The 22984-nt window shown below is 47.8% G+C and overlaps 1 protein-coding gene across 3 annotated transcripts in view; it reads left to right on the top strand.

Annotated features, from left to right (window-relative positions):
• Capn9 (calpain 9) overlaps positions 1-22984 on the top strand; it is a 48091-nt gene that overhangs the window by 4251 nt on the left and 20856 nt on the right. For 2 of the 3 annotated variants that reach the window (XM_040755318.1, XM_040755317.1), the window contains exons 2-8: positions 5345-5574; positions 10906-10975; positions 13066-13184; positions 14995-15128; positions 16889-17057; positions 18173-18256; positions 22106-22191. In XM_040755318.1, coding sequence (XP_040611252.1) covers positions 5345-5574; positions 10906-10975; positions 13066-13184; positions 14995-15128; positions 16889-17057; positions 18173-18256; positions 22106-22191 — 892 coding nt within the window. The remainder of the gene's footprint in view (positions 1-5344; positions 5575-10905; positions 10976-13065; positions 13185-14994; positions 15129-16888; positions 17058-18172; positions 18257-22105; positions 22192-22984) is intronic. The other variant, XM_040755319.1, reaches the window with a different exon arrangement.

Genomic DNA, 22984 nt, shown 5'->3' with positions numbered 1-22984 from the left:
TCTGTCCTATGGGCCTGACTGTCTCTTGCGAAAACTGAGCTTTGGAAATAATATTTACTTAATGGTCAGTTCTTCTATGGAAAACACAGCAAAGACATTTGGAAACACAAATACTAGCATCTTTCCTCTGCAGACAAGGAAGAGAGGGGCAAGCCAGGTTGGATGCAGGGCATGGTGGTGCAAGCCCAGCAATTCCAGTACTAGGAAGAACAGCCAGGAGGATCTCTTCAAGGTCAAGGCCAGCCTGGGCTACAGAGTAAGATTCTGTGCCAAGCAAACAAACAAACAAAATGAAGAAGGTGGATCGAAGGGCATCACTGGAGGACTGCCAGGAAATACTGTGGTTGCTGGGCCTTCTTAGTTGCCACTAAGTCATGATGCCAGTCACTGTATAGAGCTAGCTCACACTGCCTGGGCATTCATGTGAGGAAACCACAATGGCTACTGTTCTCCTTTGAGTGATGAGAAGTAACAGTGACCTCGTACACAGTCCAGGACACGAGGTCCTGCTGTGTGGCCGGGGATGCTGCACTGATGGCCCAGGTGAGCGAGAGTGCCACCTACTTAACATACGCAGTGTTTAAAACAAACGTGTGTGCCTTACAAGCACAAGGGCCTGAGTTTGAGCAGAGAGAGAAATATATGGTGGTGCATGCCTGTAACCCTGTCACTGGGGACGCAGAGACAACTGTATCCCTGGAGCTCACTGAATGGCCACCCTTGTCAGCTGCAGGCCAGGGAGACCCTGTCTCAAAAAAAAAAGAAAAAAGAAAAAAGAAAAAGATGATGCCTACGAAACACCACCAATAGTTCACTTCTGACCTCAAATGTGTGTGTGCACACCACCTTACACAATGCACCCCCTTCCACTCGCAAAGAATTGGAAAAGAAAGGAGAGGAGCTGGGGAGGAGGGTTTGGAGCAACGTGGCTGCGTGTGTGCTCATCTTACTCATGGGAGACATATCTATCGCAAGACATGTCTGCCTAGTCCGTAACTAACTGTTAGGCTAACCACACAGAAGGACAAAGGTGGGTAAGCAAGACAACTCAGTAGGCAAAGCACTTGGATCCAAGTCTTATAACCTGACTTCAGCCCCGGGATCCACATGGTAGAGAGAACTGACTCACAAAAATTGTCCCCTGAAACTCATGAGCACACACATGCACACACATGTGTGCACACACGCGCGCGCACACACACACATGCAAGCACACATACACAAGCACATGCATGTGCACACACACATGCACGTGCACACACACACACGCTTGTGCACACACATATACACGCACACCAAGTAAATGCTTGTGTGTGTGTATGTGTTTTAAAGAGCAAAGGTGACCCGATGCTGTGCCTGATGTAGCCTCCCTCCCACTGTGCCCTTTGCTACTCCACACTTCTGCTTTCATTCACGCTCAGCTAGGCCTGGGGACCATAGCCTCCTGTCACCCTCCCCCAGCTCCAGGCAATGACATCAACCCCCACTGGATGCTGTCAGGTCAAGACAAGTAAAAAGTAAGAGGTATAATCCTTCCTATTGAAGATGGCAGAAGAGTCCACTTCCCTTTCCATGAGGGGTGACGGCAGCCCGTCTTCATGGGGACTGTCTTCTGTAGAATGCAACATCTCTTCGAGGACTAGGCAGGCTTAGCCAGTTGTGAGAACCAGGAATGTTTGTCAGGGTCCTGGACCCTCTCTGGAGACACAGACGGAAGGCCACTGGCCACAGTTCTGGGGTTCTGTAGGAAGCAAGACTTGACTTTAGGAGCATCTGCTCCAAGGCACCACACCCTCCAGTAGGAAGACAGGAAGCTTGCCCTGCCTCTGGATGAAGTCTTGTGAGTGATGGACTCCTTTCTATCTGGGTGCTTCTTAGCAGCCAGGTTCCTGCATCATCTGGTTCCTTGGTAACCAGAGCCTTATCTGCTACTGCAGAGGTTTCCGGTGTGTGTGTGTGTGTGTGTGTGTGTGTGTGTGTGTGTGTTAATTTCAGGTCTAGTTCCAACAGCGCTCCCTGTTGGTCGGCTGCACTCATGACTCCCGACATCACCTCCTCTCGCCTGTCTCATCTACGGCACCATTGAAAGTGAGTTCTTTTCTTCTGTTCAAACATCTGTTCAAGCCCTCCCAGAGAGCTGCTTTCTAAGGCTTGCCTTCCCAGTGAGTGCACAATCCCATTCAAGTCACCTGCCTCCTCTTTACAACACCCGTCGTCTCCTGTCCCCTGGTCCAACACAGTGAGCTCACTTCTGTCCCCTGAGCCCAGAGGCTCAGTCCCCCACACAGTGGGATGCTTGCCTCTCTGCAACAACATCATCACACATACCTGGGCCCAGCAGGAAGTTCTGTGACTACCTCCTTGCTCTGCCCCCACCTCATCCTTCTGCACCATCCTATCTCAACGTGACACTATTAACATACGGCATGAAACTGTATTCCCATAGAAGGAAATCCCACTGACAGCCCTTGGCTGTGAGGCAGATTTTCGTCCTCTGCAAAACATTTTCACCTACTTGCACCCTGAAGGCTGTCTCATTTGCTACAACTCGTTAAAACACATCAAAATGTCATCGTTGGTGTGTGAGAACAGACAGCTTCTGAGGGGCTGGTCTTGTTCTGGAGAACTTGAACATGAAGTTAAGATGGGGAGGAATTATGCAATTTCTGTTTCCTCTTTCTTTCTTTTCCTCTTTCCTTCATTCCTCCTTCCCTCCCCACTTTCTGCTTGGTCTCTAGCCCAGGCTATGTAACTTTAGATTTCCACTGCTCCTGCCCCACCACCCAAGTACTGGCATTACAGTCATGTACCACCATGCCTGTTTCTGAGGTGTTGAGAATCAAACCCAGATCCTCCTGCACACTAGACATGTACTCTGTCAGTGGGGCAATAGTCTCAGCCCTATTTCTGGTAAATTAGCTTGACCGGGCTCTTGAGAGCACTGTGAAATAGAAATAATCTTCATCTCAGCCAGCCAGCCAGTTGGCATTTCCCAGTGGCTACCTTAGACCTGGAAACACTGTCATAGACTCTGCTAGCTGCTCATGTGCCATTGTCCTGGTTCCAGGAAGAGAGGTTGTGCCAGACAACGCCAGGGTCTGCTTCTGAGATGCCTAGAAGCTTTGCTCAAGCCACTGAGAGCCTGTGAGATCCTGATGGAGAGTTTGATGTGATTAGGGACATTATGAGGGTAAGGTCTGGAGGGGAGATTTATAACCCCCCCTTTCAGCTTACCTGTCTTAGGGCTAAACCACCAGGACCTCATGCTTCTGTAGGGAGAGAGGGAAAGAGAAGGAGAGAGACAGAGAGACAGAGAGGCAGAGAGAGAGGGGGGGGGGAGGGAGGGAGGGAGAGGGAGAGAGAGAGTGTATGAGTGTGTGTGTGTAGGCCAAAAGTCAACTTCAGATGTCATAAACCTTGTTGTTATTATTTCTTTATCTGTATGGTGCTTTGCCTGCAGTTTGTGTAGTGATTTATTATTTATGATTTAATAAAGATTGCCTGAAGTATCAGAAAGCAAAGCCAGCCACACTAGTTAGCTGTAGAAGCTAGGCAGTGGTGGCACACACCTTTAATCCCGGGAATCAGGAGACAGCAGATGGATCTCTCTGAGTTCAAGGCCACCCTGGCCTATACTAGAATAAAGAGTACAGAGCTCACACCTTTGATCATCCCAGTACTAGAGAGGTAGAGACAGGAGGATTTGGCTTGGTGGAGAAAGGAATATAAGGAGGAGGAGGCAGGAATACAGAGCCTTTTGTCTCTGAGGATTCGTGGAGACAAAATTACCATTTCGACTGGGTAGAGGTAAGATCTACTGGCCTGGTTACGTTGCTTCTCTGATCTTCAACATGAAGCTTGAACCCTAATATCAGTCTCTGGGTCTTTTATTTTTCATGCTACATGTATGTATATGTACCACATGTTTGCAGTACTTACAGAAGCCAGAGGAAGGGATTGGGTTACCTAGAACTGTAATTTGTAAACTACTATGTGAGTGCTGGGAATTGAACTTGTGGAAGAGCAGTCAGATGGCTCTTAGATGAGCCATCTCTCCAGCACTCATCCCATTGCGTGGGAGTTAATATTCACTAGACTCAGTACAGGTTAAGTGAAGTTTATTCAGGGAGAATGCACTTACACGGGAGGCAGGTGACCACTGCAGGTTCCAGCTCCAAGGATCCACCCAGGCTGTCCTCTGTGACCCAACTGGAAGCCAGAGAGTGCACTGGGGTCTGGGAGCCCAGATCTACTCCTATCCTCCATTACCACATCCTCACTTGTGACCACGCCCAAACAGGTGTGGTCAGTGCTACAGGTGTGGGCTGGGTGGATATCTCACTACACTCATGCCTTGTTCTTTTTGGTTTGCTTTTTTTGTTGTTCTTTTTGGAGACAGGGTTTCTTTGTGTAATAGCCTTGGCTATCCTGGAACTCACTTTGTAGACCAGTTTAGCCTGGAACTCACAGAGATCCTCCTGCCTCTGCCTCCTGAGTGCTGGGTTTATAGGTGTGTGCCACCACTGCTGAAGTACCTTGTTCCTTTGAGATAGCATCTCTCTTTGTCCTAGAGCTATCCCCAAGACACCCACCTGTTGCCACTTTCTCTGTGCTTGGATCACAAGTGGATGCTACTATGCCCAGCTTTTCCATGTAGATCCTGGAGGTTCAAACCAGGGTCCTTGTGAGTGTACAGTAAGCATTTTCTCACCCAAGGCAATCCCCCCCATCCCCCGCCTTATAGAGATGGCTTGGTAGAGATGTAACCTCATATTTGTGTCAGAACTCTTTCTTTGGCAACTGTGACTGTCAAATAAGTGAGCATTTAGAACACAGTGTTCCACAGACTTTAGGAAGGCCTGCCATAGAAGAGGCTGCTGAGACCTGACGGAAGTCAGGATGGGATTGTGTTCACAAGAGACCAGGGAGCTCTGTCTGCAGGGTAACGCTGTCATTCATCCAGGTCTATCCAATCACAAGGCTCTGCCACTCTCTACTCTGGCTCTAGACACCCCAACCACCCCCTGAACCAATTTGGTTGCTTGCTATCCTTCCCCATGAAGCATCTCTGCCTGCCCTTCAGAGATTCCTTAGTGCATCAAACAGAGGTACCTCCCCACTCTGCTCAGACTTAGCCGTGCTCCAGAGATGCTCATGGTTCCTAGGAACCCGAATGGGCAGAGGTCTCCCTTAGTATTTGCCATTTGGGAGGGCCCGATCTCATTTCACAGGGTGGGGCCCGGCAAGCGGGTGGAGGCCAGGGTGAGGGAGGCCAGGGTGAGGACCTCTGGTTCTTCCTCTTTGCTGGTCACTCTCACCTTGCCTCTCAATCTCCCTCTGCCAGGCTGTGGAGAAGCAGTAATGCCTTACCTGCACCGGTCTCTGAGGCCCCAGCCACACCCAGCGCCCAGGGATGCCCGGACTGTCCACTCCTCAGGTCAGAGCTTTGAGGAGCTGAGGCAGGGCTGCCTGCAGTCCAGCACCTTGTTTGAGGATGCTGACTTCCCTGCCAGCAACAGCTCCCTGTTCTACAGCGAGAGGCCCCAGGTCCCCTTTGTGTGGAAACGGCCAGGGGTGAGTAGGATGAGGAGGAGGAAGAGAAACTGAGATAGGACTGGGAGGGTTAGGGATAAGGGGAGGGGAGCTGGAGAGGTGGGGAAGAGTCACTCATTGTAAGACCACTTTCTGTCCTTTGTGGAAGGCTCCCTGGTGGTGTGCTGACTGGAGACACCTTCAGCTAGTCCCTAGGGTATCTGGCCACAACTTTTGGCCTCCAGCTCCGAGTCCCACTGTGTCTGGGGACATAGAGAGAAAAGGTCTCATCTATGACCTGTGAGCAGGATCAGAGCTTTAGCCCATGGACAAGTCTCTGGTGACTTGGTCAATCAGAACCCTGAGTCAAACTAGCCGGGATGGAAGATGAGGGGTGTCAGCTGAGATGTGTGTAATGTACTGAGATGGCCAGCCCTGCTCTGAGGCTGTTGGCCCAGATCTGAGGATGGACTACAGAGATCGGTGGATGTTACTACAAGGTCTTAGCAAGTATGTGATGTCTGGACCCTAGTTAAAGCAGGTCTACATTTCCAAAGCAACACACACCTCTCCCAGAGAGACAAGAGAGGTGGGTGCCACCCCACCTCCAATGTCCTTAGGAGGCACCAGCTGGTACTCGAGACACAAGGTCAATATTTGCAGCACCTGGTTGGTAGGGGCGCTCCCTGTGACCCAGAGTCATGTGGCTCCACCCTCTGGGTGGGAACAGATGTTGTGTGTGCAGGGAGAGGCAGTGCACTGGCTGCCTCCTCACCTAGAGATGGCTGGGGTAGGTCTGGGTCAGCATACAGCTGTCCTCGGTAAAGAACACCTTTTCACTGTTGGCATTGCTGTGTGCCACTCCATCACCAGTGTCTCAGAATCTCATCTTGAAATTTTATTTGTTTATCCATGTTTATTACATTTGCTTGTGTGTGTGTGTGTGTGTGTGTGTGTGTGTGTGTGTGTGTGTGTGTACGCGAATGCCACAATGGTCATGTGGGGGTCAGAAGACAACTTGTGGGAACAGTTTCTCTCCTTTCACTTTGTGGGTCCCCGGGATCAAATTCAGGCTATCAGCCTTGGCAGCAAGTACCTTTGCCTGCTGGGCCTTCTCACCAGCCCTTATTTTGTTTACTCTGCCTGTGGGCTTGAACATGCCATAGCAAATGTGTGGAAGTCAGGGGACAGCTCTTGTGAGTCTGTTTTCCTTGCTTCCTTGTGGGATCAGGGGGTCAGACTCGGGTCCTCGGGTCTAAGTGCAAGTGCCTCTACCTACTGTGCCATCTTGCCAGCCTCAGATCTCACCTTACTCACATAACCGCCTCCTCCCATTGCACGTCATCCAAATAACGTCAGCGTGCTAAGTGTATGACATGTCTAACTTTTAGAAAATGCCTACACAAGAAAGACACCAGGGCTCCTGGGGGTATTATTTATAAAGTAGTGAGGTTGTCCCGGTTTGCTTCCTTCTGCTCTTATAAACACCGTAACCAGAAGCAACCTGGGGAGGAAAGGTTTTATTCACCTGATGTCTTATAGTCCGTCATAAATGGAAGTCAGACGGGGCTCAAGGTAGGAACCTGGAGTCAGGAACTGAAGCAAAGATTATGACGGGAGCACTCTCACTGGTTTGCTCCCTATGGCTTGCTCGGTTACCTGTCTTACACAACCCAAGACCACCTGCCCAAGGGGACACCTACCACAATGGCCTTTACCTTCCCACATCAATTATTAATTTAAAAAATGCCCCATAGACTTGCCTATCACCAAATTGATGGAGGCAGTTCCTCAATTGAAGTTCCCTCTTCTACAATGACCCTAGCTTGTACTGAGTTGATAAAAATTAACCAATACTTACTGCTATCTCCTGTCCTGGACGATGTGCAGTTTATAAGTAAATATGCTTATTTTAGATTGTGTATGTATTGTGTACACACATAGGCATTTGTGTGCACATCTGCATGTACACATGTATTCACATGTATGCACATGTGTCTGTGTACACAGATGGTACTGGCCTCCATCAGTGAGGCAATGGTCCTCATGGAAGGATGCAGTAATGAGTCCTATTGTGGTATCTTATGTGTGGGGAACATAAAAGAGCAGTCAGTGGCCCTGGTAAAGCTAGTGAAGGCTCCGGGGATCCCTCTCTGGGCACTTGAAAGCCATTTTAAGTTAGTTTGATTCTTTGCATGTGGTCAATGGCAGTAAAGGTAGATACTTGGGCGGTGTGGGTGAATAAGTAGACTGCTCTGCTATGGAAGAAAATGGCCATTTCTAATGTGAAAAATTACAGGTCCTAAGACACAGAGAAGTGACCTCTGATGGCACTTTGGTAACCCTCGGGTCTTCTTGGGCTTGTTTCCAACCCTCAGGACAAGGATAAATGGGAACATGACTGCTGCCCAAGCTGTGTGTGCATTTCATCCAGTGGTGTGAGCAGCTGTCTGGGCTATGGGCTACAGATGCATTTCACTCAGTGTTGAGCAACTTCCCAGGCTGTGGGTGCATTGCATTCAGTGGTGGGCAGCTTCCGGGTCCATGGGCTGCAGGTGCAGTTCACTCAGTCCTGGGAATTGCTGGTAATCAAGATCTTGGGAAATCATTCTTGAGGAGCTGATGCCTCCTCCTAGGGTAGTCACAGTTTGACCTGGTCACTTGTGGTCCTAGGCAGCTTTCCCTTCCATCTCAGGACGCCACTCCTGTGCTGCCTGATGAGGAAAGGTTGGAAGTACTTGTTCTAGAAGCTTCTGGGAGCAGACTTACTGGAGCTGTGTGTGGGGAGAGGGAACTCAAAACCAGTGTGACATCAGAGGTGGTGGGCTGTTAGGCTCACTCTCTGCTGAGGTGGCCCAGAGCTGGATGCCCTGGATGGAAGGGAGTCCGGGGAGAGGAGGAAGAGAAAGGAACCCAGTGGTGGCAGGAGTAGGAGGGGCCATACCAGGCTGGGAAGTAAACAGACCTCTGCTTGGGAGGGGACAGCAGATGGGGACAACACTGTGCCTTGCTGTGTAGACAAGGCCACACAGCCGCCCTGAGACACAAGGATGGAGGAGCTGTTCTGCCTCACTGTCTGCCCTGGGCATGGTGGACGGGGTCAGTTAATGGACAGACTCCAAGGCTGCTGGGGCCGCGTGCGGGTACAAAAGGTTGTGCAGGGTCTCGGGGAGAAGCTGGCCTCCCGTGTCCTTCCTCTGCCAGGCCTGAGCTTCTGGCACAGGCAACAGCACAGCCTGTCCCAGAACCCTCGCCCTAAGGTCACACGAACATTTTAGAAACAAATAAAGGCACACAGTCCTCCCTGGGCAGGTGATCTGGGAGACTGCTCTCCCCCAAGACTGCTACATCTTGGGGGCCTCATGAAAAACTACCAGCTTTCTCTTCAGCCCTTGGCCTTAGTAGACTCCCCACTCCCACCGTCTCCCTGGGATCTGAGCCCAGGGAGGAAGCAGGCAACTTGGGCTGCTAGGAGGAGTGGCAGCTGGAGCTACCCCAAGTGTCAAGTCAGACTCTGGGGACACTCTCCCCCAGCCCTGCTCCTCCTTTGTTCTGCTTCCTTTCTGGTGTCACCCTGACTGATCCAGTTAAAGTAGTCCTTCCCTGAAGCCTCTGGCTCTGCTCTTCCCTCTTCTGGACCTCCACAGGAAGCCTCCTGCCGATGCTCAGGGCTCTGCCCACCTTAGCCTCCCCTAGGCCTCCTGGTCCCACACCGGCACTCTCCAGCCCTGTCCAGATAGCTGACTGAAGTCCCTTGCAGAGACTTTCTCTCTTACTTGTGCTGGGCCTGAAGTGCCAGGGGCAGAGCCCGACACTTGGAGAGGCAGAAGAGAGCACAAAGAGTGTAAGTTCAAGGCCAGGCTAGGCTACATAGTGAGGCCCTGTCTCAAAAATCCCAAGGAAGGAAGGAAGAAAGGAAGGAAGATTGGGATGGGAATACGAAGAGAAAGAAATCAAGACCTGTAGGACAAGTTGAGGCGCACTGAGTATGGTAGCAGATTTACTCCAGGGAATAACACAAATTCTCCAACTCTCACTGCCCAGAGACAGTGTTCCTAAATGGCAGGGCCTGGGTTTCTGGGGGAGGAAAGAATAAAAAGAATGGACAGGAAGCAGCAGTGTGTGGCTGCCCAAGGACAGCAGCCTATGGGGTGGGTGGTCCTAGTGACTGTTGTGAAGAAGTGAGATGATCCCAACTACCAGCAGACTCAGACAGAAGGATCCCAAGTTCAAGGCTGACCTGGACTACACTGGAGAGTGCAAGGCCAGCTTGGGCAGCTTAGTAAAACGTGTCTCAAAATAAAATTAAACTAAATTAAAATGGGATGTAGGGCACTTGCTGAGCATGCTGAAACCCTGGGATCGATCCTCAACACAGGTGGGGGAGCAGAAATGGTTGATCAAAAAAAGGTTCCCACTGGAGCTATTTATTACCTCTGCCATGTCAGAGCTCTGCTGCGCTGTTGCAAAGTAACCAGGTGACTGCAATCACATGCTTCGTGTCATATAACTTCATTCTTAAGAAATTTGAAGCCCCTTTTCAAATATACACAGTTTAGATGCTTGTGGTGGTGTATGCTTTTAATTCTAGCATCAGGGAGGCAGTGGCAAGAGAATCTCTGTAAGTTCGAGGTTAACCTGGTCTACATAGTAAGTTCCAGGACAGCTAAAACTACATAGTGAGACCCTGTTTCAACACAAAACAAACACACAAACAAAAAAAGCAACCCACATGTTTTATATAATTGCTTTTACCTTTTAATGTTTTATATAGAACTTTCCATATTAGGTTTCTATGTGTTAATGTTTGTAGTAATACACATAAAATATATACAATTACATAAAATCCCTAATAGGATAATATGTAACAAAGTATAATATAGCACATGTAGATAAAATTAGGAGTGGCATGCAGACATCCCTCTAGATGTGATGCCGATATAGAAAATGTATTGGGAAAAAGAAAGCAGCTGGGTAGGGTGTAGGGATGCCTGCCTGAGGTGCTGATCACGTGCTCATTGAGTGATGAAGAGTTCAAAGCCCAAACCTGGCAGTTCTTGGGGTAAGGGACTACACAGAACCAGCCTGTGCCTGGCCACACACTGAGACTTGGTATGTGACTGACGTCCCACTTTCTCATTAGATTCAGTGTGAGTTTCTGCAGAGGAAGGTGCTGGTGCCCGGCTGTCCCCTGGGCTGAGCTGTGGATGGACGAAGCTGACTCCAGGGAGGTCAGAGCATAAATCCTTGGCAGCTTTTGCATCCTCCTGGCCTTCCACGAGAATCTTCCTCCCTGAGGGACAGGGACTGCCTTTCTCTCTGCTAGGGCTGCTATGCTTTGGGTCTTTCTCTAAGATACTCTCACTCCTTCAGGAAATTGTGGAAAACCCAGAATTCATTCTTGGAGGAGCCACCAGGACTGATATCTGTCAAGGGGAACTGGGTAAGTAGAGAGGAGGGGGCATGACAAGGGATCACACTCTACGTGCCATGGAGTCAGAGCAGCACAGGCCCCTGAGAATCAGACCCCAGGGCTGGACAAAACAAGGCCACCACCCTGTCCACTGTCCCTAGTCTTCAGCTGCCTTCCCTGTGGGGAATCCAGTAGCCTCCCCATCTCTGGCACTCCTGCTTTTCTGGTACCACTGTTCTTGGGCTCCAGGCCTGTCCAGAAGTTCTCAGAGAGCTGAACCTCCCCTAAAAGCTGCACCTAATTCAGAGGCTCCTAACCCTTCGACTCCTCACTGGTGGTTCATGGTTTCATAGCTCACTGATGCCTACACTGTGAACCTATTCACCTGTCAGATACTTTCCCTAAGATTGCACACTTTTGTTCTTCCTCTTCCCAGACACCTCCCCATGGCTGCATATGAGTAAACTGAGGCAAGGGAACCAAGCAATATGTCCAAGGTCATGAATGATGAATGGGCAATCAGATTGCAAAACTGTTTTGGCTACAGAAACCATGCTTTTAGCCATTACACTGCAGGAGCTAGCTTTCATGCTCACACCATCTTACTCCAACAAAGGATCCTGGTAGACCTCACAGCAGCTAAATCAGTCCAGTTCAGTAAGCGTAAAACTTACTCTTACTGAATATTTGAAAAACAAACACATACAGAATCTTCTAAAGAAGGAAGTATGGCTTGTGTAGATTGAGCTAATCAGATCTCAGGCTGTCACTGTGATCCTTGTGGTTAGAACAGATCATCTGGAATCTCAATGAAAACCTGAATTGTCTTCACACAGAATCCAAAAGCCAGCTGTCCAAACTGGTGATAGTAAACTAGATTGAGAAAGATAGATAGACCATAGATAGATAGATAGATAGATAGATAGATAGATAGATAGATAGAATATAGATATGTAGATGATAGATTGAAGACAGATAATATAAATATAAAAGATAGTCAAGAGCCGGGCAGTGGTGGCGCACGCCTTTAATCCCAGCACTCGGGAGGCAGAGGCAGGCGGATCTCTGTGAGTTCGAGACCAGGCTGGACCGATAGCCTCCGAAACAATACAGAGAAACCCTGTCTCGTAAAAACCAAAAAAAAAAAAAAGATCGTCAATATGTAAGTAGATAGATATATGATAAGTGATAGATAACAAATAGATGATAGATAATAGATATATATGATTGATATATGGATAGATCATAAAAATCAATAGATCACATATAAATAGATGTACAAATATGCTATCTGATTGGCAGATGAGAGAGTACAAATGATAGATAGATGATGGATGGTCAATGGATGGATGGATAGAAAAATGGTGGATGGGTAGATGATATATGGATAGATTAGTGATGAATGGATAACAGACAAATGGATAGGCAGATGAATGGTAGATGGATGGATGAGTGGTAGATGAGTAAATGATATGTAAATGATTCATAGATGGATGGATGCATAATGGATGGATGGGTTGATGGATGGATAGAAGATTAGTACAAGTTCAAGACCAGTCTAGGCTACATACTGAGGTCCAGGCCAGCCTGGACTACAGAATGAAATTCTGTCATAAAAGACCAGGAAGGGAAGGAAGGGAGGAATAAAGGAAGGAAGGAGGGAAGGAGGGGAGGAAGGAAGGAAGAGGGGGGAATTAAGGAAGGGAGAAAGTGAGGTAAAGGAGCCTCCTTGTAGCTGTTGCTGCTCACAGCTGAACCAAGCCTGGTCTAGGAGAGGCAAGCTCAGGATTGCAATAGGTGCCTCTGGCTTGTTTCCTAGACCCTTTCCCCATGCAGTACTCCAGAGCCACTTGACACATCATGCAGTCCTGGTTCTCTGGGACCTTATGAAAATGAGATGCAACCAGTCAGCAAATACTGCCACAGAATCCATGCAGCAGCCACAGAGCATGACAGAAAGCAGACTGGACAGGTAGAGGGGACAGAAGTATTTGCTGTCACTCCACTGTTTTCAGCAAAGCAGAAGTGTGTCTACACACCCCTGTACAGGCATTGCCTTTTCTTGACTCCTGAAAACCAGTGGCAAAAAGTATGACACCTGTGTGACTTCCACTTTCCAGGAGACTGCTGGCTTCTGGCGGCCATTGCCTCCCTCACCCTCAATCAGAAAGCACTGGCCAGGGTGGTTCCCCAGGATCAAGACTTTGGCTCTGGCTATGCGGGGATATTTCACTTCCAGGTAAGAGAGGTCTGAGCCCCTGGGTTTGTTTGTGGGGGGAGGAGGCCCAGGAGATACTGTGTACAGTTTTGTACTGTTGACAACTCTGGGAGCTGTGTGATGGTGTGCATGAGTCATGGTACCAAACCATGTGGGACTCTTCTGAGGGGATTTCCAGAGGCAGCAAGCAGCAGGGAAGGAAAAGCATATAATATCCTCAGAAGAACAGGGTTGCTCCCCTGGGGAGCCAGGGCGCTTCTCAGAAGCAGAGTGGCTCCCCTACTGAGGAATTGTAGATAAGGAGATGTTGGAGGCTTTCAAACATAAAACTGAGGAAATGGCCCTGGAAGCCATGAGCTTGTGTGGTAGCTGACAGTGAGGCTTGTCCCAGGGGTCTGATATCCTGTTGTCCTTCCTCATGCTTCCTCTGCCTATCTCTCTCCACCTAGGTAAACACACATGTAATACACAGACAAGCACAATGTTCATATGTGCATACACTCACATATGTATATACTCACACACGTGTGCAAACAAAAACACACAGGCACTCACCTGCCTGTGCAAACATACACATTCTTCTATACCTGCAGGCAATGCACACTCTCACATATCACACCAGTGGGCTCACACACAGTACACCCACATAGGTGTGCCAACTCAAATATGTACACACATATGCACACATATATCCATTACCCCGCATATTCACTATACACCCACCCACATTCACACATGTGTTCACCTACTGTTCTCGTTTCTTTCTGTCTCTGTGGAGAGTAACTTAGAGGAGGACAGGGTTTATTCGGCTTATACTTTTAGGTCACAGTTCATCACTGAGGGGACGTCAGGGCAGGAACTCAAGCAGAAACCATGGGGCAATGCTCCTTACAGTTTGCTCACTAGTTCATGCAAGCTTTCTTATATAGCGCAGGACTATCTGTGGTGTCACCCACAGTGAGCCAAGCTCTCCCACATCAGTCAAACATAATCTCTCAGACCCAGCCACAGGTCAACCCAACCTGGGCAGTTCCTCAGTTGGTATGCCCTTAGATGACTCCAAACTGTGTCAAGTTAACAGTTGATGCTAACTAGCACTCGCACACAATGCACGTTTAAGTGTATACACACAGGTGTTAACCCACAACTGTACATGAATACACATCACATGCATGTACATGGGCCCATTCATGTTCATAAATATATGCAAGTCTATTGGTACTCATGCCCATAAATGCATATGTTCACACGCGTGTAAACCCAAACAGATTCTCGGGTGCATTACACATATGCTCCTCACTTCTACATGCATGGCACATAGAAAAACCAAGTCCATACACACTCATGTTGCAGCTCCACCTTCAAGGGGGAACTATGTGGGTCGGAAACTGCGGGATAGTGAAAGGCCAAAATAAGGCAGGAGTGTACACAGAGACTAGGCTGTGTGTGAACAGAGCTGAGCCCACACGCCACCCTCCCCGCCCACCTACCCTGGAGTCTATGGAGAAGATGGATTAGCTCAGAGCACAGGTATGTATACTGTGGCTGCTCCATCCCCCACTTCCATGGTGACACCGTCCTGGAATTGATTTTCATGGTGGATGAAGGCCCAGTATATGGCTAAGTAGACAAATCCAGGTAGGCACTCTGCTATGATGCCCAGATGGTCTTGTCAGGACATCCATGTGGCCCTGCATGGCATCAGATAGGAATTTCCCTGGAGCAAATGGGCAGTGTGCTCGGAGGGAAGAACCAGGATGTAAGCATTTACCACTGAGCCCATACCTCCTTGTGACTCACCGTTGTCACCTCATCCCGCCCTGGTCACTAGTTCTGGCAGCACAGTGAGTGGCTGGATGTCGTGATCGATGACCGCCTGCCCACCTTCAGGGACCGTCTGGTCTTCCTCCACTCTGCTGACCATAATGAGTTCTGGAGTGCACTGCTGGAGAAAGCCTACGCCAAGTGAGTGGGGCTCCCTCCTGCTGCTCCTGGAAGCCTGGGCTCATCCTCTCAGGGACATCTGGTGGAGAAACTGGGGTGCAGTTAGTAGGGAAGAGTGGTTGCTACCTGTCAGGGACTTGGACCACTAGGCCATTTTCATGCCATGGCCTACACATTTCCAGCCTCAAGCATAGGTAGCCTCATGTCTCCTCCGTCTTCCTGAATAACTGATCTAGGACAATGGTTCTTCAGGTCTTATACCAGGGCTTGCCACAACTCAGGTATGAGGCTTTAAACCCTGTAAGTGGAAAGTCAGAAACTGTCCCCGACAAGCGCTCCTTTCCTTCCTTTTAAAACTTGTTATGAAATGTTCATGATATAAAATTTACCATTTTTATATTTTGAGAGCATAGTTCCATGGCATTAACACACTTATCTGTCATGGCACCACCATGCACCTATTTTCAGAACTGTTCACCTTGCAAAACTATAACCACAGTCCCTGACAGACACTGACTCTCCTGTCCCTCTCCTTCCAGCCCCCCCCCTTGTACTGCCCACTTCCTGTCTTTGTGATTGAACGAGTCCAGGAAATTCACATATGTGGAGTTAGCACATCTATTTCTAACCCTAGCCAGATGGTCCCAATTCCCTCATACCTCCAGTTACAGCCTGTGATTAGAAGGTCCAGTCACATCACAAATATATGAAAAAACCTCACTTGAGTGGGGGGACACAGTAGATGCCTTGCTCACCCCAGAAACACATGTCTGAGAGATTAAGGTACTGAACTCTGATAGACAAGGTCACATCTCACAGAGCACAGACAGACAATCCTGACGCAGTGACCCACACAGTGACTGAGCAATTGTCGAGACAGAGGGCAGATAGGGAAAAGCCAAATGCTAGCTGTTGGAAGGCAAGATTACCCACCAGTGTGGAATGGCCTACAGCATACAGCATATGCTGGTGGAGGGAATTGGAGCACAGGGCGTACTTTTGATGCTCCCATCAGAGGCAGTGATGAGAAGTGTATGTGTGTATGTGTAGATTATACACACAAATACAAAAGGCTAGGCTATCAAGAAAATGACTATAATCCCAGTGCTGTAGGGAGCAGAGATGGGAAGATTTCTGGGGTCTGCTGGCCATTAGCCGAGCTCCAGGTTCAGTGAAAGACCCTGTCTCGAGGAATAAGGAAGAGAGTGACATGCAAGGCCCTCCAGTGGCCTCTGTGTGTGCACATAGGCATATGCAGCTGTACACAAATGTGCATATACTCCACACCTACTCACATACATTCATACCTGAAAACTTTCAAGAAGAAGCTGGGCATGGTGATAAATACTTCAGCTCTGGGGAAACTGAGGCAAATGTAGATGAATAGAAACAGGTTAAATTAAGTTAAAAGAGCTAGAGGGACAAGCTAAGCTAAAGCTGAGCATTCACAATTAATAAGTCTCTGTGTCTTTATTTGGGAGTTGGTTGGTGGCCCAAAGAAAATTCCAACTACAAATCTCAGCACTTCGGAGACTGAGGCAAGAAAACAAACAAACAAACAAAAATAAACAAACAAGCAGTTTAAGCATATAAATACATGTTCACCAGGAAGACGGCAGGAGTGGTCTACAGACTCTAATCCCTTGAGGTGCCAGCCAGGGCTTTCCCCCGCTGCCCACCACTGCCTTTCCTTAGAGAGTCCAGCTTGTGCTCTGTGGACTGAGCAAACCCTCTTCCTGTTCCTCCACCCCATCAACCAATCCACTCTTCCATCTTTGCAGGCTTAATGGGAGTTATGAGGCACTAAAGGGGGGCAGCACCATGGAGGCCATGGAAGACTTCACTGGGGGTGTGGCCGAGACCTTCCAAATCAGAGAAGCACCAGAAGACTTCTACGATATTCTGGAGAAGGCCTTGCAGCGGGGTTCCTTGCTGGGCTGCTCCATAGATGTAAGTGGCTGGCCAGTCATCTAAGCACCAACAGATAGACGTGGCAGCCCAGAAGGGACTTGAGTATCTGGAGAGTGGTCATCTTTAATTAAAACCATCTTTAAAAAGTTGGTAGAACACTTGCCTGGCTTGCAGGCGGTCCTGGGGCCCAGCACTGTATTAAAACAGGCTGGTGAAACATACCTGTAACTCCCAGCACTCAGGAGATGGTGGCAGGAGGGTCAGAAATTAAAAGTCATCTTCCACTACATGACCTGAGGACAGGCTGGGATGCATGAGACCGTGTCAAACAAACAAGCAAACGTAAGGTTTTATTTAATGCTTGTTGGGTGGCAAAAGCAAAAACACCTGCTGCCAAGTAGAGCATCCCATGAGGTCTGAAAGCACAGCTGTCTGTCTCTCCCATCAGGTCCAGGGCTGCTTCCCCAGCATCACATCAACCAGGGCCCTGGCTGTCCTCCACACCAGTGCTGCCATGCTGGGGCACATCAGCAATGGAAGGCTGACTTCATCCCACTGAAGGGAAACCCTCTGGTGTGCTTTTATTAAATGTGCTCCTTTTTCTTTATGTACCATGAAAAAACAAAACCACCAGAGAAAAGGCTAACAGCATTTTCCTAATTCCTCTATATATAGGATACATATACAGGTATAATTTTATACCTAATGTTTTTGAAATCTATCTGAGTTTTTTCCCTTCTTTTTGGATTAACTATAAAGATCTAATTTTGTAAACAAATTATTTACTTACTTAAGCTCATGTTTTGTGATCAAATCACACATCACCAGGATACACCTCCCCTCTGTGTGACTATGAATACCATTCACTAATCTATTACTGGGGTGGCTACTGTCTGTTTGGGGACAGAAAAGTAAACTCGTTTCAATGGAAGGGGTTCCTCCCCTCACCCTGGGAAGAGATTGGTCTTGCTGTGTATCACTGACAAACCTATTAGGAGGTCCTACACCCCTAACTTCTAAGGCCTGCACACATGGCTGCCTTTGTGGAACTGAGGTCTGGGATGTGTGAGCTAGGCATAGGGCTGGGCCAGGGCTGACCCAGAAGAAGGGCTGGCTTAAAGGATGGATCTGACTCTGGTCTTCCTCTGTTCTAGATCCTGAATGCCTCTGAATCTGAAGCCCGCACACCTTTTGGTCTCATTAAGGGTCATGCCTACACTGTGACTGGACTCGACCAGGTAGAGGTGGGGCCCACTGCAGAGGACCAAGGTCGGGGAACAGGACAACCCTGGTCTTTAGATATGGTGTGCAGCAGAGAACAAGCCACCTAACAGCTAAGAGGAGAAATAGCAGGCAGGACCCAGAGAGGAGGCAGGTGACCCATGCACCAAACTCACCTTTTAGGAATTGCAACTGGTCTACCTTACATTTTATGGGGGTTTTGTTTTGTTTTGTTTGGGTTTTTTGTTTGTTTTTGTTTTTCAAGACTGGGTTTCTCTGTGTAACAGCCTTGGCTGTCCTGGAACTCGCTTTGTAGACCAGGCTGGCCTCAAACTCACAGAGATCTGCCTGCCTCTGCTTAAAGGCGTGCACCACCACCGCCTGGTTAGATTTTATGTTTATAAATTATTTCTTTCCCAATTCCATATCAGTCCTATAAAGCCAGGGTTTTACAGAGATATACAGCCATTATAACAACAAATTAATAAACATATATACATACATACACATGCACATTCATTTTATATATGTGTGTACATTTTTATATTTGCATGCTGATACGCATGTTCATTAATGTGCACATATGTATAGATTATGCATATTCACACATGTATTCATGTTTGTTATGTATAATACATATGCATGTTAAATTTATATGAGGATAAACACATGCACATATTTGTTATGCAATATGCACATTCATGTGCAATTATTATATGAATATATTGAGAGAGGCCTGTATAAGTATGTAAACCACTCTGACTTGTCTCCTGTAGCTCAAAGATTGTAAGAACACCCCTGGCATTGCTGTGGGCTAAGACTGAGAAAAAAAACAGCAGTGTAGTTCCTGGTTACTAGGCAGGAGATTCATGCCCCAGCCTCAGCAGGCAGCACAGACAGAGAGGCCTCCTTCCTTGACTTTTCATTTACTCTACTCTGCTCTTCAGGTGCAGACTGTTTGCTAAGCCTTCCAATTAAAATTTAGTCTGTCACATAAAAGTCAGAGACACAATCAGATTCTCCTTGAACCAAATATCTGGGTGCCCTGTGACCCTGTCAAGTTGACATGAAATTGACCACCTTGAATCCAATCCTTGGTAATCTAGTGTGGGAGCTGGCCCTCAGACACCTAGATCCCACACAGCACACCTCAGTTCTAGGAAGTGACTGTCTTAAAGGATAGGCTCTTGGACACATGGAGAAGAGAGGAGAGAACAGGTTAAGGCAGAAGACAAGAGAATAGAAGCTCCAACCTCCAGGTCAAGTCCAGCAAAGCCCCAGGGACTGGCATTGCCCGAATCCCCCACTGGATGGGTGTCCAGCCTTGTCTGTAGAGGACATGGCACCTTCAGCCTCTTCTCTCTGCAGTGTTTTAGGAGTAGAGTGTAGAAGAGGGGACTTCAACACCCCCAATACACTGCAGCCCCTGTATAATATGGGGGTGGACTCTGGGCTTCTTCAGGGTGTTAGTCACTTGTGTTTGTCTGTTCCTGTCTTATTGAGGATTCCTATTGCTGTGAGGAGACACCAGGACCACAGCAACTCTTATAAAGAAAACATTTAATTGGGGCTGGCTTACAGTTTCAGAGGTTTAGTCCATTATCATCATGGCAGCTTGCATGCAGACATGGTCCTGAAGAAAGAGCTGAGAGCTCTACATCTTGATCTGTAGGCAACAGGAAGCAAACTGAGACTGGGCATAGCTTGAGCATGGGAGACCTTAAAGCCCACCCTCACAGTGACACACTTCCTTCAACAAGTCCACACCTATTCCAGCAAAGCCACACCTCCTAATAGTGCCACTCCTTATGGGGGCCATTTTCTTTCAAGCCACCACAGTTCCCATCACACATGCTGAGACACATGCTCACTTGAGTAGGCAGGTGGATTTTAAGTTATATCTTCCCGAAATTCCCAACCTAGTGACTTGTCTTCATTCTGATCTACTTGCTTCTGCATTCTGTCCACGGACAAGGCGCTTGCTCATTTCTGAATGTGAAATTTCTTATAAGAGTTGGCTTGTATGATTACAGAGCTGTGGGCTCCTAAACTCTGAGGTTTGAGTTGTTTTGTTTGGCCTTGTCTGAGATAGAAACTCATGTACCCTAGGCTGGCCTTGAACTTGTCATACAGTCAAGGCTGATCTTGAACTTTTGATTCCCTGCTTCTACCACCCAAGTGCTGAAATTATGAGACTACAGGTGTGTGCCACCACACCTGGTTTATGTGGTGCTGGAGATGAAACTCGGGGCTTCATGCATGCTAGGCAAGCTCTACTAACTGAGCCACATCTCCAGCTTATTTGAATTGTTGTCACATGTCAAAATACAACTCTCATTCAGCATGTGATAATAAACTGATAGTTAAGATTTCTGGTTAGTTGATACCTCTTAACCTCTGAATCCTTTCTCAGAGTCTCCCTTTTCTACCAAGTCCTTCCTACTTGCTTCTTACTGGCTTAGGCTTACCCACACCATCACCAAGAATCTTCTTCTCTTGACCATAGCTGGAGAAGACTGAATGTGAAATGCAGAATTCTTCATTTGTTGTTGCTGCTTAAACTCCTAACACATAGGGTTACAGTCTAATTAAACTCCCAGCACATAGGATTACAATCTAATCGAACACTGGGACTATGTAGTAACTCCATGAACTTCTGAGGACTGCTATGCATCATTCCCTGGGCAGATGCTAAAGAGACACATGTACGGGACCTGGAAACTTTGGGGACCATAGCCTAATGGAAAGCTCACTCATGTGGAGATGAACCACTTTCCTATTAAATAGATTCACTTCCCAGATGCGGCATGGTCATTGTACAGAGGATGGTTCAGTATTCTTTTCAGAAAGGAAGTTCCAAGGGCTCATTAAGAATGGATGGCTCAGAGCTTAAGAGCACTAGCTGCTCTTCCAGAGGACCCAGGCTCAATTCCTAGCACCCACATGGTAGCTCACAACTGTCTGTAACTCCAGTTCCAGAGGATCCAACATCCTCACACAGACATATATGCCAAACATGCAGGCAAAATATCAATGCACATAAAATAAAAATAAACAAATCATTTTTTAAAAGTTTAAAGAAAAATGCTAGTACATACTTAAACAAAAGTCCAATCCACCTACCCAGTGGTAGCACACACCTTTAGTCCCAGAACTCAGGAGGCAGAGGCATGTGGATCTCTGAATCTGAGACCAGCATTCAAGGTCAGCCCGATCTACAGAGCAAGTTCCAGGACAGCCAGGGCTACACAGAGAAACCCTGACTCAAAACACACAAACAAAAAGAACGGATGAGTCAGGGACAGTGAAATAGCTTAGGAAATATAAAAGTATGTGCCATACAAACATAGCAAGTTGAGAAGCTGAGTTCAACTGCCAGCTCCCATGGTAGAAGGAGAAAACCAACTCTCAAGTGTTGTCCTCTGACCTTCACATATGCACTGTGATATTCCTCTGCTGGCACACACACCAAGAATAAAATAAAATGGACAACAGATGGATGAATCGTCTGGGGGTAGCATTGCACATCAGCAGCCCCAGCACCCTGTAACTCCAGCAATGGGAGGCTGACGCCAGCCTGAGTTACACAGAAAGGCTGAGATGGGTACGCAGCAAGACTAGGTACATAGTGAGACTCAAAGGAAAATTAATTTCTCACCAGGGTTAGTGGAGCAGGCTTAAAATCCCAGTACTTAGGAAGGTGAGATGGGGTATGAAAAATCGAGCTTGTACAGTATATCTTCAGTGTGTTTCCCTCAGGAATTTGAATGATACAGTCATACATAAAGAAGGACCCAGATCTCACAGAAGGTTAAAGTTAACTTCAGGCTCAATGCACCCCGTTTCCTTGACATTTTTCCTTTGAGGTTAACCTCCAAGGCCGGAAAGTCAAGCTCATCAGAGTCCGAAATCCTTGGGGCCAGGTGGAGTGGAACGGGCGTTGGAGTGACAGGTGAGTGGCTCCATCCCTTCTACGTAGCCAGCTCCACAAGTAGCCAGGCTGGCCTATGTAGACCTGTGAGAAACTGGCTTGCCCCGGAACTCCCGGTTTCTTCTCTTCAAGCCTTACTTAGAGCACATTCTATGTTAAACTTGATCCTGGATAAACAACTCTCAGGATATATCTTTCACTGCCACGTAATCATATTTGTGGATAGTTACTGCCATTGGGGTGTCAGGAAGGACTTTGACTCCAGTTACCGGCAACTCTGTGTGTGTGTGTGTGTGTGTGTGTGTGTGTGTGTGTGTGTGTGTGTGAGCGGGGTGGGTGAGTATGAGTATTTTGAGTCTGGGAATCCCTGAAACACTGCCAAACAGGTCAGGTCACTCTAAGGCTGTTTCTGATGGTCATTGATCACTGGCTAAAGTCCATGATCCAACAGAGCAACGGAAGTAGAACAGGAAACTGGCCCACTACTAGACTCTAATAATTTGGAAAGGCCAGCTTTCCAAGATGTCCCCATGTATCCCTTGGGCAGTGATACAGGTGACTGGGAAGTGAGAAAGAGCAGCCTCTCCACAGCCCTGCAAGGCTCTTGTCCTGCTGGTTCACGTTTGTCCTTCTCAGATCTCAAGGAGACTGACTAGGAAGGATTCAGACAAGGACAGCAAAGGAAGAGCAAGGTTGGTCTCCCTCTGCTGGTGAAAATGGGAAGAACTGAGACTGAGTGAAACCTAAATCAGTAAGACTGACATTAAAACTAGAATTAATATGAGGGCACCATGTTGTAGCCCTTTGTACCTTG

Source organism: Mesocricetus auratus, unplaced genomic scaffold (assembly GCF_017639785.1).
Source record: "Mesocricetus auratus isolate SY011 unplaced genomic scaffold, BCM_Maur_2.0 Super-Scaffold_100013, whole genome shotgun sequence".
In the NCBI taxonomy this organism is placed as follows: domain Eukaryota; kingdom Metazoa; phylum Chordata; class Mammalia; order Rodentia; family Cricetidae; genus Mesocricetus; species Mesocricetus auratus.
The sequence above is the reverse complement of the archived record's forward strand: the minus strand, read 5'-3'. Positions and strand labels throughout refer to the sequence as shown.